Source organism: Peromyscus leucopus, chromosome 4, assembly GCF_004664715.2.
Source record: "Peromyscus leucopus breed LL Stock chromosome 4, UCI_PerLeu_2.1, whole genome shotgun sequence".
NCBI classification, from domain to species: domain Eukaryota; kingdom Metazoa; phylum Chordata; class Mammalia; order Rodentia; family Cricetidae; genus Peromyscus; species Peromyscus leucopus.
Genome location: NC_051066.1, coordinates 147,484,523 through 147,500,905, shown reverse-complemented (window position 1 = coordinate 147,500,905; position 16,383 = coordinate 147,484,523). Strand labels below are relative to the sequence as shown.

The window sequence follows — 16,383 nt, the reverse complement described above, 5'->3', positions numbered from 1 at the left end:
TGGGGGGAGTGGAGGGTGCTGGATGCCATAGAGAAGTACACCAGGAGAAGAGGCTCACGAGAGTGTGACAGTGGATGAAGCCCACAGGGCAAATGCAGAAACAAATGTAGCTCTCACTTCAGCTCTCCGCTTGCTAGCCACGCAGGCCTTCGGCAGCCTGGGGGAAGATTTAACAAAGGGGCACAGACAAGCTTGTCAAAAGGGAAGGCAGGCATTCCAGGGGCCAGTGTGCACACAAGGCTAATGGATCCTCAAGAGGCTGTGCATAAAGCACCAGCATCCTCCACTCCTGGGAGGAGGGCCCCACCAGAGGGCAGAGGAGGGAGTCCCAAGGAGCCTGATCGTCAGTGCTGCTTATGAGTAGCTATGTCGCAAAAGTCAGGTGAAGCCACCAGGAGTCCATTTCTGTTCCTGCAGCTAACTTAGCCTGAAAGCAAAGGACAGGGAAAGTTATTTGTGGGGATGGTACAGCATGTGCTAACCTGCTCTGAAATCCAGAATGGAGATATGTTCTCATTTGCACATAAGGAGAGAAACAGCCAAGAAACAGCCACTTGGTTCAAGGTCACACAGGAATCCAGTGGCAAAGGCCTTATCTATTGCTGAGTATCAAGCCACCATAAGTAAAGTGGATTAAACGATGCACACTTATTGGGTCATAGTGTCCTAATGAAGCTGCACTCAGTCTGGGTGGAAGTCTTATCTAAGCCTCAGCTGCAGAAGCCTTTGCTTGCAAGCCTTTGCTGGCAGCATTTCAGCTCTGAGAGGGTGAAGGAACCAGACACCCAGCTGGCAGTGGCCAGAAGTCACCTTCATTTACTTGCCCTTCCAGCACGGTAACTTGCTTCATTAAAGTCAACAGAAGTCATAACCTTACATAATCTAATCACAGAAGGGACATGTCATCACCATACTCTAGAAGCAAATCAGTAAGTCACATACACAAGCACACACTTATACTAACACACATACACATATACTAACACTCATACACATATATTAACAGCATATACACATACATATACTAACATATACTAACACACATATACACATATACACTAATAGCATATACTAATACACGTATACACATACACACATATATACACACATACACTAACAGCATATACACACACATATACATTTAAGCACACATAATGAGTACAGAGTCTACGCCATTCACAGACTTCTGATTACAGAAATGGTGAGATGACCAATTTGTAGGGTAGGGGCTGCAGAAATTATGATAATTTGTAACACTGCAATAAAAAAAAACCTAGTATACTACATTTTGAAGACTTAGCCTAAAAGTGATTATAGAAAGTATCTCATTATTAATTTCTTTATTGATATCATGTTAAAATTATATTTGTGATATATTGAGTTAAATAAAATACATTATTTTTAAAAACTCATTTTTTTGGTTTTTGGTTTTTTCGAGACAGGGTTTCTCTGTGTAGCTTTGAAAAATCGTCTTTTTTTAAAAAAGATGTTTATTTATGTATATGGTATTTTGTCTACATGTTTGTCTACACACCAGAAGAGGGCATCAGCTCCCATGGGACTATAGTCATAGGCCATTGTGAGCCACCATGTGGCTGCTGGGAATTGAACTCAGGACCTCCAGAAGAGCAGCCAGTGCTCTTAACTGCTGAGCCATCTTCTCAACCCTCTTTTTATTTTATTTTATTTTATTTTATTTTAATGCTGCTATCAGAAACAAAACAAGCAAACAAACTCAGGTAGTATCTTAGTATCCCAACTGGCCTAGAACTCATCATCCAAGCAAGGATGACCTTGAACTTCCTATCTTCCCACCTTTGCGCCGACTGCTGGGGTTACAGCTGTAAACGACAGGACCTGGTTTGCGCAGTGCGGTACTGGACATCAACCCCGAGGGCTTCATGGCCAACAGGCAGCAGCACTCTACCAGCTGAACCTCATTCCGGGTCCGGAAGCTGTAAAGGGCAGAGGTGACTCACATCCTATGTTGTAAACTTGGTGTAAACCTCAGTCAGCCACATGACCTAGAGAGAGGCAGGTGCTTCTCAAGTCTTAGGCCTCCAGCTGAGGAGTAACATCTCACCCAGCCAACAGACACACTCACATGTTGAATGATGGATGGGATGGGCCCGTGTTGGCCCAAGGGAGGCGCTCAATCAATATTGGTGACTGTTGCTTTGAGTGAAGGAGCACACACATCAGCTACCCAAGAAATGCTGGAGGATGGGCGTTGCTAAGTATTCAGCACGGTTGTCTTCGTGCCCCACTCCCCAGCCCTCCTGGAAGGAAGTAACCAGATTCTCTAGGTGAGTGGGAGTTCTGAGCCTCCCGGACAGAAGGATGGGTTGCTGGCTTCACAACTCACTTGGAGAGAAGAGGGCGCTAGAGCCTTCGCAGGCACAGCTGAGGCTCCAAGGAGATGAAGCACCTCCCCAGCCTCCCATCTCAGACCTCCACAGTCTGAGCAAGTACCTGGGCGTCACATATTAAGTCAAAAGCTTAAGAGCCACATTGGTGTCCAAAATGCCTGGGCTAAGTCCCTTGAAATAGTGCCTAGCATATATTAATCACTAAGTTAAGCAAATCGTGGTTTCTACCATTCCTGGGCCAGAGCTTAAAACCTTTCTCCAAGGGTGTCCCCATTCCCTAACGTCCCATTCCTCCAGGCTCTGACTTTGAAGGATGCTCCCAGCTGTTAGGCCCCCATCCATCCCAGGCAAGAATAGAAACCAGTGCCTCCGGCCGCCCGCGGCCTCCCTCCCTCCCCCGGCAGCGATCGATGCGGCCTCAGCCGCGGGGGACGGGAACACAGGAAAGGAGGGGGCCGCCGGGCCTCCGCAGTAGTGAGGCGCAGCGCGGCCTCCGGGGCGGAAAACAGCCCCGGAGGCGCCCTTTGGAGACAAGCGCGCTGGACTCCCAGGAGGCCAGGACAGGTAAGGAGCCTCCCTCGGGGAGGGGCGTGGCTGGGAGAGTGGGAGGCGGAGATGGCCTGGGGATTCCTGGTGCTGGAGTCCCTTCTCCCAGACCTCCAAGGAGGGACAGTGTGGCAGAGATGGTCTTGCTTGCACATTCTGCAAAATGGGATTTAGAAAACTTGGGTGGTGTCAGGATAAAACTGAGTATGCTGTGTGTGAGGAGCTCAGAGAAGCGGCCAGCATGCAGGGGTACTCACAGAAAGTATCAAGAGTGCAGAACCAGTCCCCTGAGAGGCCCACAGACAGTCTGTGTGATCTTGAACAAGTCACTCAGTCAGACTGACTGCGAGTCTTAACAAGAAATGTCTGTTGAATTAATTATCTGAATTCATACAGCAGGGAGGCGAGTGCCAGATAAATCCCCTTCTATCACCCTTCTAACATGTGATAGAAGAGGAATAAAAGCTGTATGTTTTGATCCCAAAGTCAGTGGAGGATGCCAGCGGATGCACCAATTATGGGCCAGGGGCAGCACTACCATAAACATCAGCTTGTCTAATCCTCAGAGTCTCTCCAGTGTGGTCCAGACTCCAGAGCAGGGGACAAACCAGAAGAGGGCAATGGGTCCACTCAGGTCAACAGCTAGGAAGTGGCAAATTCAGAATCTGAACGCAGATCTGATGAAAAGAAGGGACACGGTTGTGATGTTTACTGAGCACCCAATTGTGTAGCAGGGATTTTGCGTGTATTCTCGCAAGAGTTCATCCAGTGTCATGGTCTCTGTTCTAGGTAAGAGAGCTAATGCCCAGAGCACAGTAGCCAACTAAGGATGGAATCTCAATGCCCATAAAGCCAAGCCCAGTGTTAGTGAAGGGCATCTGGGCTCCAGGGCTTGGTGTGCCCTCCACCCCCACCCCCTAGAAGAAGGCATTACTGACTGCTCAGCACAGATGAGATTACACAGTTTCATGGAGCAGGGATGAGCCAGCAGCCCTCAGTTCTAGGAGGATCAGGGATCAGTGGACAGTGGAAGAATCTAGCATTTCTGGAGTATCAACTAAGCCAGACAGTTTCCATAAACCATCTGGACCACCACCACCCTCCACCCCCTCCCCGGCTATCTCTGGAATGTGTGCTATTGTCTGCACTGTGTATTCTGCAGGAAACTAAGGTCTAGAGAAGAAACGTTTTAGTCAAGGGCCAGGTCCATTAAGGATAAAGTTAAATTGTGGTTTGCCTGACTCCAGAAGACAGCGGCATAGGTGGATATTTAACAAACTTTCTGTGAGCCTGAAAACGATATTAGGCCACACAATCACTTTACCCACACGTTCAAGTGGATATTCTGATCCCTGTTGGGGAAGGCTATGAGGAAATAGGTGACTGTTAAGGTAACACAGAACCAAGGTTTAATGTCGGGTCTGAAGGACACCACAGGCATATTATTGCAAAGTCTATACCAGTAGCTCTCAAACTTGACCATGTGTTAGAATCACCCTCCAGGCTTCTTAAAAACAGACTGGCCGGGTGCACCGGGGTGTGTCTGGAATCCCAACACTCAGGAGACTGGGGTACAAGGATCAAAGGTTTGATATCAGCCTGAGTGAGCTGCATGGTGAGACTGTCTCCAAACAAATAATAAACAAACAAATAAATAAAACAATATAAAAATACAGAGTGCAGGCTCCCACCTCAGAGGTTCTGGGTCATCAAAATCAGGGCAGACTGAGACTTCATATTTGACCAACTCCTGTGATGAAGATGCTCTTAGTTCAGGGAACACAATCTGAGAATCAAGAGTCTCCCAACTGACTTTCTTAATAATCCTGGGTAGTAAGCCCTAACTAACCCCATCTACAGAGGAAGATACTGAGGTTCAGAAGAGCTTCCATACACATCTGGTTTCCTAAGCCCAAGCTTGTCCAGGAAGAGGAGAGATGTCCCACACTAGCGCCTAGCCAATGCCAGGCCATCCCGCCATCCCACCGCTTCTAAAGCCCTTTAAGGTAGGTCTCCCCATCTTTTGTGCCCTGGAGGAAATAGATGGGAAGCATGGGTGATTTAGTCAAAGTCATCAAGTCGGGGGTTGAAGGATATTCAGACCCAGGCCTGACTTCAGTCCAAGGGGCATTCCATATCTGGGTGCCTACTGCATGCCTGGCACTTCACACAGTCTCCAGCACCCCGTCTGGTGGATGGAGCCAAGGATTTTAACCCACAGGGCTTCACACTTGAACCATGGTGAGCGAATCCCCGGGGCCGGGCTCCCGGGTGCCCTGGAGGCCAAGAGATGAGGCGCTGCGTGTGAACGTGGGCGGAGTGCGGCGTCTGCTGAGCGCGCGCGCTCTAGCAAGCTTCCCGGGCACACGGCTGGGTCGCCTACAGGCGGCGGCGTCCGAGGAGCAGGCGCGGCGCCTGTGTGATGATTACGACGCAGCGGCGCGCGAGTTCTACTTCGATCGGCACCCGGGCTTCTTCCTCGGCCTGCTGCACTTCTACCGCACTGGCCACCTGCACGTGCTGGACGAGCTGTGCGTCTTCGCCTTTGGCCAGGAGGCCGACTACTGGGGCCTGGGCGAGAATGCACTGGCCACGTGCTGCCGCGCACGCTACCTGGAGCGGCGGGTGACGCGGCCTCGTGCCTGGGACGAGGACAGCGACACGCCGAGCAGCGTGGACCCATGCCCCGACGAGATCTCCGACGTGCAGCGGGAGCTGGCGCGCTACGGTGCGGCCCGCTGCGGTCGCCTGCGTCGCCGCCTCTGGCTCACCATGGAGAACCCCGGCTACTCGCTGCCCAGCAAGCTCTTCAGCTGCGTGTCCATCGGCGTGGTGCTTGCCTCCATCGCAGCCATGTGCATCCACAGCTTGCCCGAGTACCAAGCCCGGGAGGCAGCGGCAGCAGTGGCGGCAGTGGCCGCGGGTCGCAGCGCAGAGGACGTGCGCGATGACCCTGTGTTGCGCCGCCTGGAGTACTTCTGCATCGCCTGGTTCAGCTTCGAGGTGTCATCGCGCCTGCTGCTGGCTCCTAGCACGCGCAACTTCTTCTGCCACCCGCTCAATCTCATCGACATTGTGTCGGTGCTGCCCTTCTATCTCACACTGCTGGCTGGCGCGGCGCTTGGAGATCTGGGCAAGGTGGTGCAAGTGTTCCGCCTCATGCGCATCTTCCGTGTGCTCAAGCTGGCACGCCATTCCACTGGGCTACGCTCGCTGGGCGCCACACTCAAGGTAGGATGGTGAGGCAGAGGGAAGATGTAGGGCAGGGTGGGTTAGTTGTTGCATTTGTAGCCTTGCCAATACAGGTACCCAGGACTACCTGCTACCCATTGAGCCTGGCATAAGGCAAGAGGCCAGATATACATTCATATTCACCCTGATCTAACCCCATGACTTTGTGAAGATTACCGGACTTGGAGTGATAACTCGATTAAGAGCCCTAACTGCTTTTCCAAAGGATTCAGGTTTGGCACCCAGCTCGCAACAGTTTGTAACTTCAGTTCCAGGGCATCTGATGCCCTCTTCTGGCTTCCACAGGCACTGCACACATGTGGTGCACAAATACACATGCAGGCAAAACACCCCTACATGCAAATAAAGATAAATCTCAAAAAATATGTAAGTAAATAAATAAAAGAAGGGCTTGGTGCTACCTGTATGTCCCCAGAAGAATACAGAAAAGTTAACATATAAAAATAAATAAATACAGAAAATAAAATGGAGTGAACCACGGGACTGGAGTGGTTAAGAGCAGGTACTGCCCTTGCAGAGGACTCAAGTTTGGTTTTCAGCACCCACATGAGGTGGCTGGCAGTCACTTCTGACGGCAGCTCCAGTGGGCTCCAGCACTTCTGTGGGCACCCAGACACGCATGCATATAGCCACAAGCATACACATAACTCTAAATGAATCTTTTAAAAATTAAAGTGAACCACTATTGTCCGAGAGACAGAGAGAGAGACAGGGATACAGAGAGACAGAGAAACAGAGAGAGAAGGAAAGAGAGGGGAAAAAGAGGAAGGGCTTTTGATGTACCTGTCTAATATCGAGTAAAACATCGCAAACAAATATGCAAAGCAGGATGCTAACTGGCTTCTCTTTTGGCGCCTTTCCCCTAGCATCATTGGAAGGCACAAGTAGTCTCAGGTCACTCAGCCTAGAAATAGCCTAGAGCTAACACTTACTATGCATAGGATGAGTGTTCTGTGCCAATTTTACATTCGTTATTGATTAGTCCTTAGGGCAATTTCCTTGGGAAGATGCTATGATTTATTTTCTTCCCGTAAATGAAGATCCTGGGGTGGTAAGGCTGTTTTATAAGCCTGGTTGCAGTTTATTGGCCACTGGCCCTGCTCAGGGGGTGAAATTAGCCTAGTTCAGGAAAGGAGGCAACATGAACAACTTGGACCACAATCTGATAAGGGAACAGAATGAAAGTCAGCAGAGGGGACACAGAAGGAGGAGATTGGGGGATTTGAGGTACTGAGGGGCATGGACTCTGGACCCATGTTTTTGTTTCTTTTGTTGTTGTTGTTGTTCCGAGGGCACTGAGGAGCTTGTATTGTAACTACAGATGTGGAAACTGAGATTCTAAGAGGTGACAGGACTCGTGGGAGGCTCCTTAATAAGTGGTGGACCCCAGAGAACAAGCCAGCCATGCCCAGCTCCAGCCTTTTGTGCTCTCCCAAGCCCTAGGCAACCCTGTGAAGGATCCCCAGAAAGGCACTCACAAGTCCCTCCCACCCTTGATGACACAGCATCTTGTGTGTCCTAATAATGCAGGGCAGCCAGGATACTAGCCACTGGTGTGTGACCTGGGAAGAACCCTCAGGTACCAAGCAGGTACGGGGAAATATGTTAGCCAGACCCCTTTAATTCAGAGTCACTCTAGGGAAGAGCCTTATGCTCCCCAAACCTTCCTACTTTGCAGAGAATCAGAGCTCGAGGCTCCTAGCTTTGTCCACAAGGAGGAAGAAGAGTGATAACCAGAGCTGTGCGAGTCAAGACACAGGTGTAACATAGCATGGCGTGGGGAGGAGGGTTGCTACTAAAGTGAGGTCCCAGACCATCAACAGCTTCCTCAAAGCTTGCCAGAAAGGCAGAATCTCTGGCTCTACCCCAGACCTACTTAACTGAGTTTTAGCTTTTAAACAGACCCCCTACATAATTCTTCTATATGTTATAATTTGAGAGACCCCGCTGTAGAACAGGTTCTCAGCATTGGTGACATTTGAGGACAGATAATTCTTCATTGGGGAGGAGGGTGTCTTATGTTCTGTGAGATAAATACTAAGCCTTATCCCTGGCCTGTGTGCATGCATGCCAGCCTGTGCCCACTATGACGACCTAGTACTCCCTTGGTGGGCAAGGCGAGCAGAACTGCTTTGTTTGAAAATCAGGCACCCATAAACAAGTGCATTTATCTTTAGATAGCTTAGGGAATTCATCTCCTCTCAGTTTCCTTGTGGGGTAGACAATATTTTTATACTTGTCAGAAATGTTATAGGGCAATTCAAACATACACGAAACCATTTTTTTGCATTATGAAATATAAACTGTGGTTCTCTTTGTTCTGTGAGTGCATAAAAAACACCAGGATGCTAATCAGTGTGGCCAAGCAGGCACCATCTGCACAGATGGGCCTGCGTTCAATCACAGGGAGTTTTGTTGCTTAGTGTAGTTGGAAGATTGCAGTTCAGAGTCAGGGTCTTGCCATCAGTTCTACCATTTGATGCTGGACATTCGTTTATACCCCGTAAGCCTCTGCGTCTCCCGATAATGTAAGTCCAGATAGCTCTGACTTGGGTTCACACATTTTCTTTCAGCACAGCTACCGTGAGGTGGGCATCTTACTGCTGTACCTGGCCGTGGGTGTGTCAGTATTCTCGGGTGTGGCCTACACGGCGGAAGAAGAAAACGTGGGCTTTGAGACAATCCCTGCCTGCTGGTGGTGGGGCACCGTGAGCATGACCACAGTGGGCTATGGGGATGTGGTGCCCGAGACTGTGGCTGGCAAGCTGGCGGCCTCAGGCTGCATCCTAGGTGGCATCTTGGTGGTGGCGCTCCCCATCACCATCATCTTCAACAAGTTTTCCCACTTCTACCGGCGCCAGAAGGCACTGGAGGCAGCGGTACGGAGCAGTGGGCAGCGTTCCTTTGAGGACTTGCTGAGCAGCGTGGACGGGGTATCAGAGGTGTCTCTGGAAACATCTCGAGAGACTTCTCAGGAGGGGCGGTCCACAGACCTGGAGACCCAGGCCCCCAGTGAGCCTGAAAAACCTCAGAGTTATTAAAACCAGGCCTCTGCATTCCCTCCCCACAGCCTCAGAGTCAGCTAACAGAGCAGAGCCCTCCCCTGCTTAAGTTCTGCATGGGAGTCATCCACCTGAGCAATGAGACCCAAGCCCAAGGCAGGATGATAGTACACAACAACCTCCTTTGAAGTAGATACGCACCAAGAGGAGGAAGAGGATGGCCTCTATATGAGCCCCGTTAGCCCTGTGCTGGCAGATAATTATCCCCATTTCACAGATGAGGGAACTGAAGCTCACCTGAATGTCACAGAGCTGCTATAAAGAAATCATCTTTTAATACTAAGTCTCAGGAAGGAGCTGGAGGCTAAGTCCTTACACAATCTGTAGGGTCCATAGCACAACCGTCTTCAGTACTACTTCCTAGGGCTGACTTATACAGAAACCTGAACAGACCCTTCTGGGACTCAGACCCAGCTCTGTACCTGCTTGGGAAAGGTGGCCAACCCCTGTCCCCAGAACTAGATCCTAGCCCATCAGTCACAACTGGTGACCCAGAGAGAAGATTATGGAGGAGGAACCGACTTATAACCAGCTCAGCTTTGAGCTCTTGGTGGCCGAGGGCTGCTGTGCATGCTCCTGTCCTGCTTGGTCTTTGTCAACTTGACACAAGCTGAAGTTATCCAGGAAGAGGAACCTCAACTGAGAAACACCTCCATCAGGTCACCTGTAGGCAAGCCTGTGGGACATTATCTTGATTAATGACTGATATGGGAGGGCCCAGCCTGCTGTGGGCGGTACCATCCCTAGGCAGGTGGTCCTGGGGTGTATAAGCAAACTGAACAAGCCATGGGAGCAAGTCAGTAAGCTGTGTTCCTCCATGGTCCCTGCTTCAACCCCTGCCTCCAGGTTCCTGCCTTGAATCCCTGCCCTGGCGTTCCTCTATGGACCATAACCTGGGATATGTAAGTCAAATAAACCTTTTCCTCTCCAAGTGGCTTTTGGTCATGGTCTTTATCACAGCAGTAAAACCTGACTACCACAGCTCCCATTCTACCCTCTGTCCATCACACAGAACTCTAGCCCTGCCATGAGTAGCACCCAGGCAAATGTTTGAGATTCTTGTCCTTTTTGGCCAGTGCTGGTCCCATCATCCTTGATAGAGGTAAATCTTTACACTCCCCCACCAAATCTTCTATCCCTTTGACTGAACAAGTTGTGAAGGGGTCCGGTCCCCACTTTTTTATACATTGCAACCAAGCACCCATTTCTCTATCATCGGGGCCTCCCTGAGGCCCCAGCTGTTCCATCACACTGAACCCCAAGGTAGAAGACATCATCTGGCTCATCCCCAAGATCAGGGCAGAGCAGGTTAGTACATATTGCCTAGACTGAGCAATTGCTACAGCCTGCTGGGCCCCAGATACTGGGAGGAAGAAGGAAAGAGAGAGAGACCTTGTTATTGAAAGAGTGAACAACATTGGAAAGGAGGCCCACAGGGCAGTCCATCCCCAACCCTGCTTTGGTTTGGGAACTTTTAACAATGACTCCATCATGGTTTGTCACTCACTCACTTAACAGATCATTATTGGAAGAGCCTTAAGCTTAGGCTTCCTATGTGACCTGCCTTGCCTTCAGATGCATGGTGATTTTAGTCTATTTCAGATGTTTTCCAATGCCTCTCCGGTGTCCCACAGCTTCTCCTCTGTCCCCTCTCACACAAGCCATCATGTTCCACCCTCTTCTGACCTTGTCAGATTTGCCTTGGCTGTTGGACCTCTGACTGCTTACCAGGTTCAAGAGGTAGTCATGGTAGAGAACACAAACGTTCCTCTACTAATAAGGGAACTAGTCGGGGAGACAGACTCAAATGTAATAGTCACAAATTTTCCTGACAGTTAACTTTACTAGGTAGGAAACCAGGAGCATGTGTACTCTACCAGAGTCTGTAACCTGAGACCATCAGAGAATGCTTTCCTGAGTGACAGACAGTCTAACCTGCTCTGATAAGGGTAAATGGGTTCCAGGGAAGAGTATTCCAAAGGAGAGTACACAACAGACGCCCAACACATGGATTCCCAGTCTCTGGACTGTGGCAGACACAGGAGTTGAGCCAAAAGGCCTCTGGGGAGCTCACCATGTTAATCGTCTTTCCAGCATACTTGCCTCCTAACATCTGTGTCCAGCTGTGCCCAGCTGAGGGACAGACTGGAAAGCTTCCCGCACGCTCCTTTGGCCTGGCTTAACACACACCAGACTTTCTGATCCTTCAAACAGAACTCTAAACGTGGCTTGGGGGCAGATGGGGGGGGGTAAATGTCTGCTGCAGGTTGTCTGCCATCCCAGCAGCAATGCAGTGGCTCTCTGCTGCTCTGGTGCATTGGTGGAAAGTGTTACACAAATAGAAACCCTGTGCCCAAACACCTGCCTCTGCTAGCCTGGAGCTGGCTGCCGGATTCGTTGAGCGACGGGGGAGAGTGGGCAACCAATAAAATGGAACAACTTAGAGACCACATCCTCAGAGGCTTTGTCTGTGGTAGTGCCAACCAGAGCAGTCTGCATGGACAGGAATCCAGTTGGAATTAACATGGTGAGAAAGTGTAACTCATCAGGCTTTGTGGCACAGGCCTATAATCCCAGTGATTAGAGGGGCTGAGAAAGATCTCAGGTTCAGCCTGGGCTACAGAGTGAGTTCGAGGCCAGCCTGGGAAACTTAGTAAGATCAAATAAAAAGGGCTGAGATTGTAGTTTAGTGAGAGAGCACTTGTCTAGCATGCATGAGACCCTGGGTTCAGTCCCCAGCATCACGAAAAAGAAACCAGTTAATGAAACAAATAATGAAAACTAAGAGTGACAGCAACAAGTACAAGTCCGTGGTTGCAAACACTAGAAACTAGCCAAAAAGAAAAAAAAAGAAAGAAAGAAAAAGAATTGGAAGGTATATTCGTTTTTAATGGTTCTATAACAAATTACCACACACTCAGTGGCTTAAAACAAATTTATTATTACCTAGTTCTTAAAGCCAAAACTCTAAAATCAAGGTGTAAGCAGGGCCCTGCTTCTGGGAACTGTAGGAGAGCCCCCCCCTCCCCCCACACCTCTTCAGCCCTTGGCATCTATTCCTGTCTCTGCCCCTGGCATCACATCACATTTTCCACTGTGTGTTAAATTTCCCCAAACTTTTCTCCTATAAAGATACTTTTGATGACATTTAGAGCTCATGGGGGATGATCCAAGATGATGTCATCTCAAGATCCTTTTAAACACAATTGCAAAGAAGACCACATTCTGAATAAGGTAACATTTAGAGGTCCCAGAGATTCCCGGGGGACATGTGAGGCCACCATTCAGCCTACTGAAGTGGAATACATCAAGTCCACCCAAAGGAAGAACTGACTGACAGGGTCTGAGGCAGAAGAGCCATGAGGAGAGTTCAGGGGACCTCAGTAGCAGCCCAGAATCCTTCTGTCTAGGGACTGCCTTCCAGACATTCACCTCTGATCACCGTGTGTGTGTGTGTGTGTGTGTGTGTGTGTGTGTGTGTGTGTGTGTGTGTGTGTGTGTTCCCTCAGAGCTGGAGTTATTCTAGCAGCAAATGCTCTTACCCACTGAACCATCTCCCAGGTCCATCCCTGTGGTGATATTTTATTTGTGCAACCCAACAAGGTTTGTCTGAGGATCAGAGGAAAAAGCCAGCCAATATTAAACACAGAAGTCAGGCAATGGTAGCACATGACTTTAATCCTATCATTCAGGAGGCAGGGATCTGTCAGGATCTCTGTGAGTTCAAGGCCACACTGGGAACAGAGCCAGGTGTGGTGGCACATGCCTTAAATTCCAACACTAGTTAATCGTAAAGGTTTGGAGGTCTGTACAGCCAGACAGGAAGTGACAGAGCTGGGCAGGAAAAGGAAGTGATGTAGCTGGACAGAGAGCAATGAGATAGCAGAACAGAAAGGCATATAGGCATGGGTATACAGGAAGTAGGTCTCTTTAGAAGCTGGGGGTTGGTAAGGTGAGGTTGACTGTGGCCTTTCCTATTCCTCTGATCTCTCAGGTTTTAACCCTGATATCTGGGTCTGGGTTTTTTATTTAATAAGACCGTTTAGCAATTTGTCTACACATCCCCCTGCATTGTTTTGCTTACAGATCCAGTTTCCCTCCAGGAAGGACGGTGGTTTGGCTGAGTTGGCTGCTTTTCTCCTGGTGGGGCTGGAGGGCAGAGTGCTGGGTTTTCAAGTGCAACAGACAGAATGAAATTAGTAATTCAAAGACAGGGCCACCCATGTGTTGTCACTCAAAGGAGGGTCACAAATAACTGGTGTCCACTACAGTCCAACCCTGGGTTTCTCAACACACCTCACGCATGCACGTGTGGAAACTGTCACATATAATCCAAACACTGATCCCCTCTCCGAAGGGAAAACACCCCCAAATCATGTCCTGTTAATGGATCCAACTCGTAAGTTCATTCTTCCATTGGTGCCACTTATCCTTCCTCAATATTCCGAAAAGAGCCAGCGGCTGTCACCAGCACGCTCTGTGAACGAGACACGAGTGAGGAGATGAGAGCCTCAGCCTGAGGACCCCGCGGCCTCATCACATTGCTGTGACACCCGGAGGCTTTTGCAGGCACGGAAAATGTGATCTATTTGCCGTGTCAGATTTACCCTGCCTTTGGCTGGCCCTTCAGTCATTGAGATTCACTATCTGATAGGGTGACCTAACCCTTTATTCCTAGAGACTCTGAACCCTTGAAAGTGCTGGGAGATGCCTCAGGGAATCCCCTGGTGTTGCTTAAAACTCCTTGATGCCTTCTCTCTGTGTAGCAGTACCGGAATTTCCCCTTGATGGTATAGCTGATTACCCAGCTCAGCACTGTGACTCCCTTTATATTTGTATTCTTGAGGACATGAGCAGAAATGCCCAAGTGACAGACTCAATCTCCAATTCAGGGAGCTCACTGCTGTATCCATTAAGGAAGTGTTCTGCTCATGGGCACCCAAACCTCGAAATTTGCAAAACTCAAACCACAGAGCTAGGAGGCAATGGATCTGCCAGTGGATCAGTGTGCTTCTTTGGAACCACACATACAATTCTTCAACGGTGAGCACCTTTTTATGCAGCCAGCATACATCAGTGGTCCACACGAGCCCATGGCTGTGCTTCCTGTTGGAGTCCTTGCCAGGCATGCTTCATTTCTGTCTAGGTGGAGGACACAGTACCCAGTTTCAAATGGGCATCTTTAGATACATGATTACTCGATGTCCATAGTTAACCTGACATTCATCTTCAAACCCCAACAACAAAGCAAAATCTGACACCAGAGCCCGTTACATGAGAAGAGTATGTGCCCTTCACAATGTGGGAGATAAATCCAGTATGTATGTATCCGTGTAATTCTATCATTTCCCTCCTGTTTTCCCTTCTCTCCCTCCCCTCCCTTCCCTTCCTTCCTCTTTCTGGCACATATGTAACGTGTGTGCATGTGTACACAGAGACAAAGGGTTAATGTCATGTGTCTTCCATGATTGCTTTCCACCTTGTATTTTGAGACAGTCCCAGCCCTCCTGGCCTAGACATTCTTCAGGAGCCAGGGCAAAACCATGCTGGGTTCACTGGAGGCCATACTTAGTGGGATTTATGGGAAGAAAGCACAAAAAAGTTCAGTCCAGCACAATGTCTTCAGAAATCTTTTATTCCCTTCCTCTACAGGATGCCAAAGGATCTGGATTCCGTAAGGTCCAATTCATGTGGGCTAGCATTTGGTCCAAGATTCATTAGCCAACGCATCCTGTTGCTAGAGCTCAGCCAGCTCCTGGAGCTAGGAGAGAAGGCCGAATCTCTGCTAACTGATTCTGTCTCAAAATCAGACTGGCCCCAAATTACATTTTCCCTCTGAAACAAACACCCCTCCCACCCCCACCCCCACACAATCTATTTCTACAAATATACCCACAGCTGATGGTATCAATTAACAAGTTTTTGCAGTTCTGTTTGGGCCAGAGAACCTTTCCTGTCCATCTACTTTTAGCTTTCCAGGCCAAATTGATTCCACCTTCCAGCTAAGCAAACTTGAGCAAGCAAGAATCTGTGACCTCTTACACTGAGAAAGGCTGTGAGCTGTAGGCATAAGTTTTACAGGGTCCTGGGTTTCTCTCACACTCTCAGTGGGCCATGCCTCTTGCAATCCTATTCAACCAATGCCAAACTCCACAAAGGTGTGAATTCAGCCAACAACCAGTTACCAACTTTGGAATTCTAACTTGGCTGCACTCCAAGTCTTAGGAGATTCTTTACCATAGAACAGAAGTACTCTTTATTTTGTGCCAAATAAATAAATTACCAAAACATTATCTGGGCTTGCTCAATTGACTTTCCTTTGATATCATTCAATGGATCTAGAAACCACAGGTTCCATCATACAAGCTGGGCCTTGCTAACTTGTAACTGAACTCTGCTGGATACTCCGAGAACTACACTACCCTCTCTGATCAAATGATATCAAATGACCCCAAAAGTATGTCTCTTTATCACTGAGACTTCAGACCACTGACTTTCCAGGCTGAAGAATAAGCAGCCACCTCACCTGTTGTCTTAGTCAGGGTTCTATTGCTGTGAAGAGACACCAGGAGCACAGCAACTCTTGTAAAGCATTCACTGGGGCTGGCGAACAGTTCAGAGACTTAGTCCATCGTCATCATGGAAGGGAGCATGGTGGCATGCTGGCAGACATGGTGCTGGAAAAGGAACTAGGAGTTCTACAGCTGGATTGGCAGGAAGAGCGAGGGCCACACTGGGCCTGGCTTAAGCAGCTGACACCCCCAGTGACACACTTCCTCCAGCAAGGCCACACCTACTTCACACATCCCAATAGTGCCACTTCCTATGGGCCTATGGGGGCCATCTTCATTCAAACCGCCACACTTGTTTTGCCCCATTAAAGCTGTGATGGTTAACTTGTCACCTTGACACAATCTAGAATCACCTCAGAAGAGGTTCTCAATGAGGGACTATCTAGACCAGGTAGGCCTGTGGGCTTTCTGTGGGGTACTGCCTTGATTACATGAACTGATGTGGGAAGACCCAACCGAAACGTAGGCGACACCATTCCCTAGGTATATGTTCGGAACTATATGAGTCTTTCTCTCCTCCTCTTTTTTTTTTTTTTCCCCCGAGACAGAGTTTCTCTGTGTAGCTTTGTGCCTTTCCTAGAA

At 49.0% G+C, this 16,383-nt stretch overlaps 1 protein-coding gene across 1 annotated transcript; it reads left to right on the top strand.

The window, feature by feature from the left end:
* Window positions 1–1,984: 1,984 nt before the first annotated feature.
* Window positions 1,985–9,893, top strand: Kcns1 (potassium voltage-gated channel modifier subfamily S member 1). The gene is made up of 4 exons (XM_028868446.2): window positions 1,985–2,933; window positions 4,776–4,921; window positions 5,137–6,146; window positions 8,741–9,893. The coding sequence occupies exons 3-4, from the start codon at window positions 5,154–5,156 to the stop codon at window positions 9,206–9,208; spliced, it is 1,461 nt and encodes a 486-aa protein (XP_028724279.1). The 5' UTR covers window positions 1,985–2,933; window positions 4,776–4,921; window positions 5,137–5,153; the 3' UTR covers window positions 9,209–9,893.
* Window positions 9,894–16,383: the final 6,490 nt, after the last annotated feature.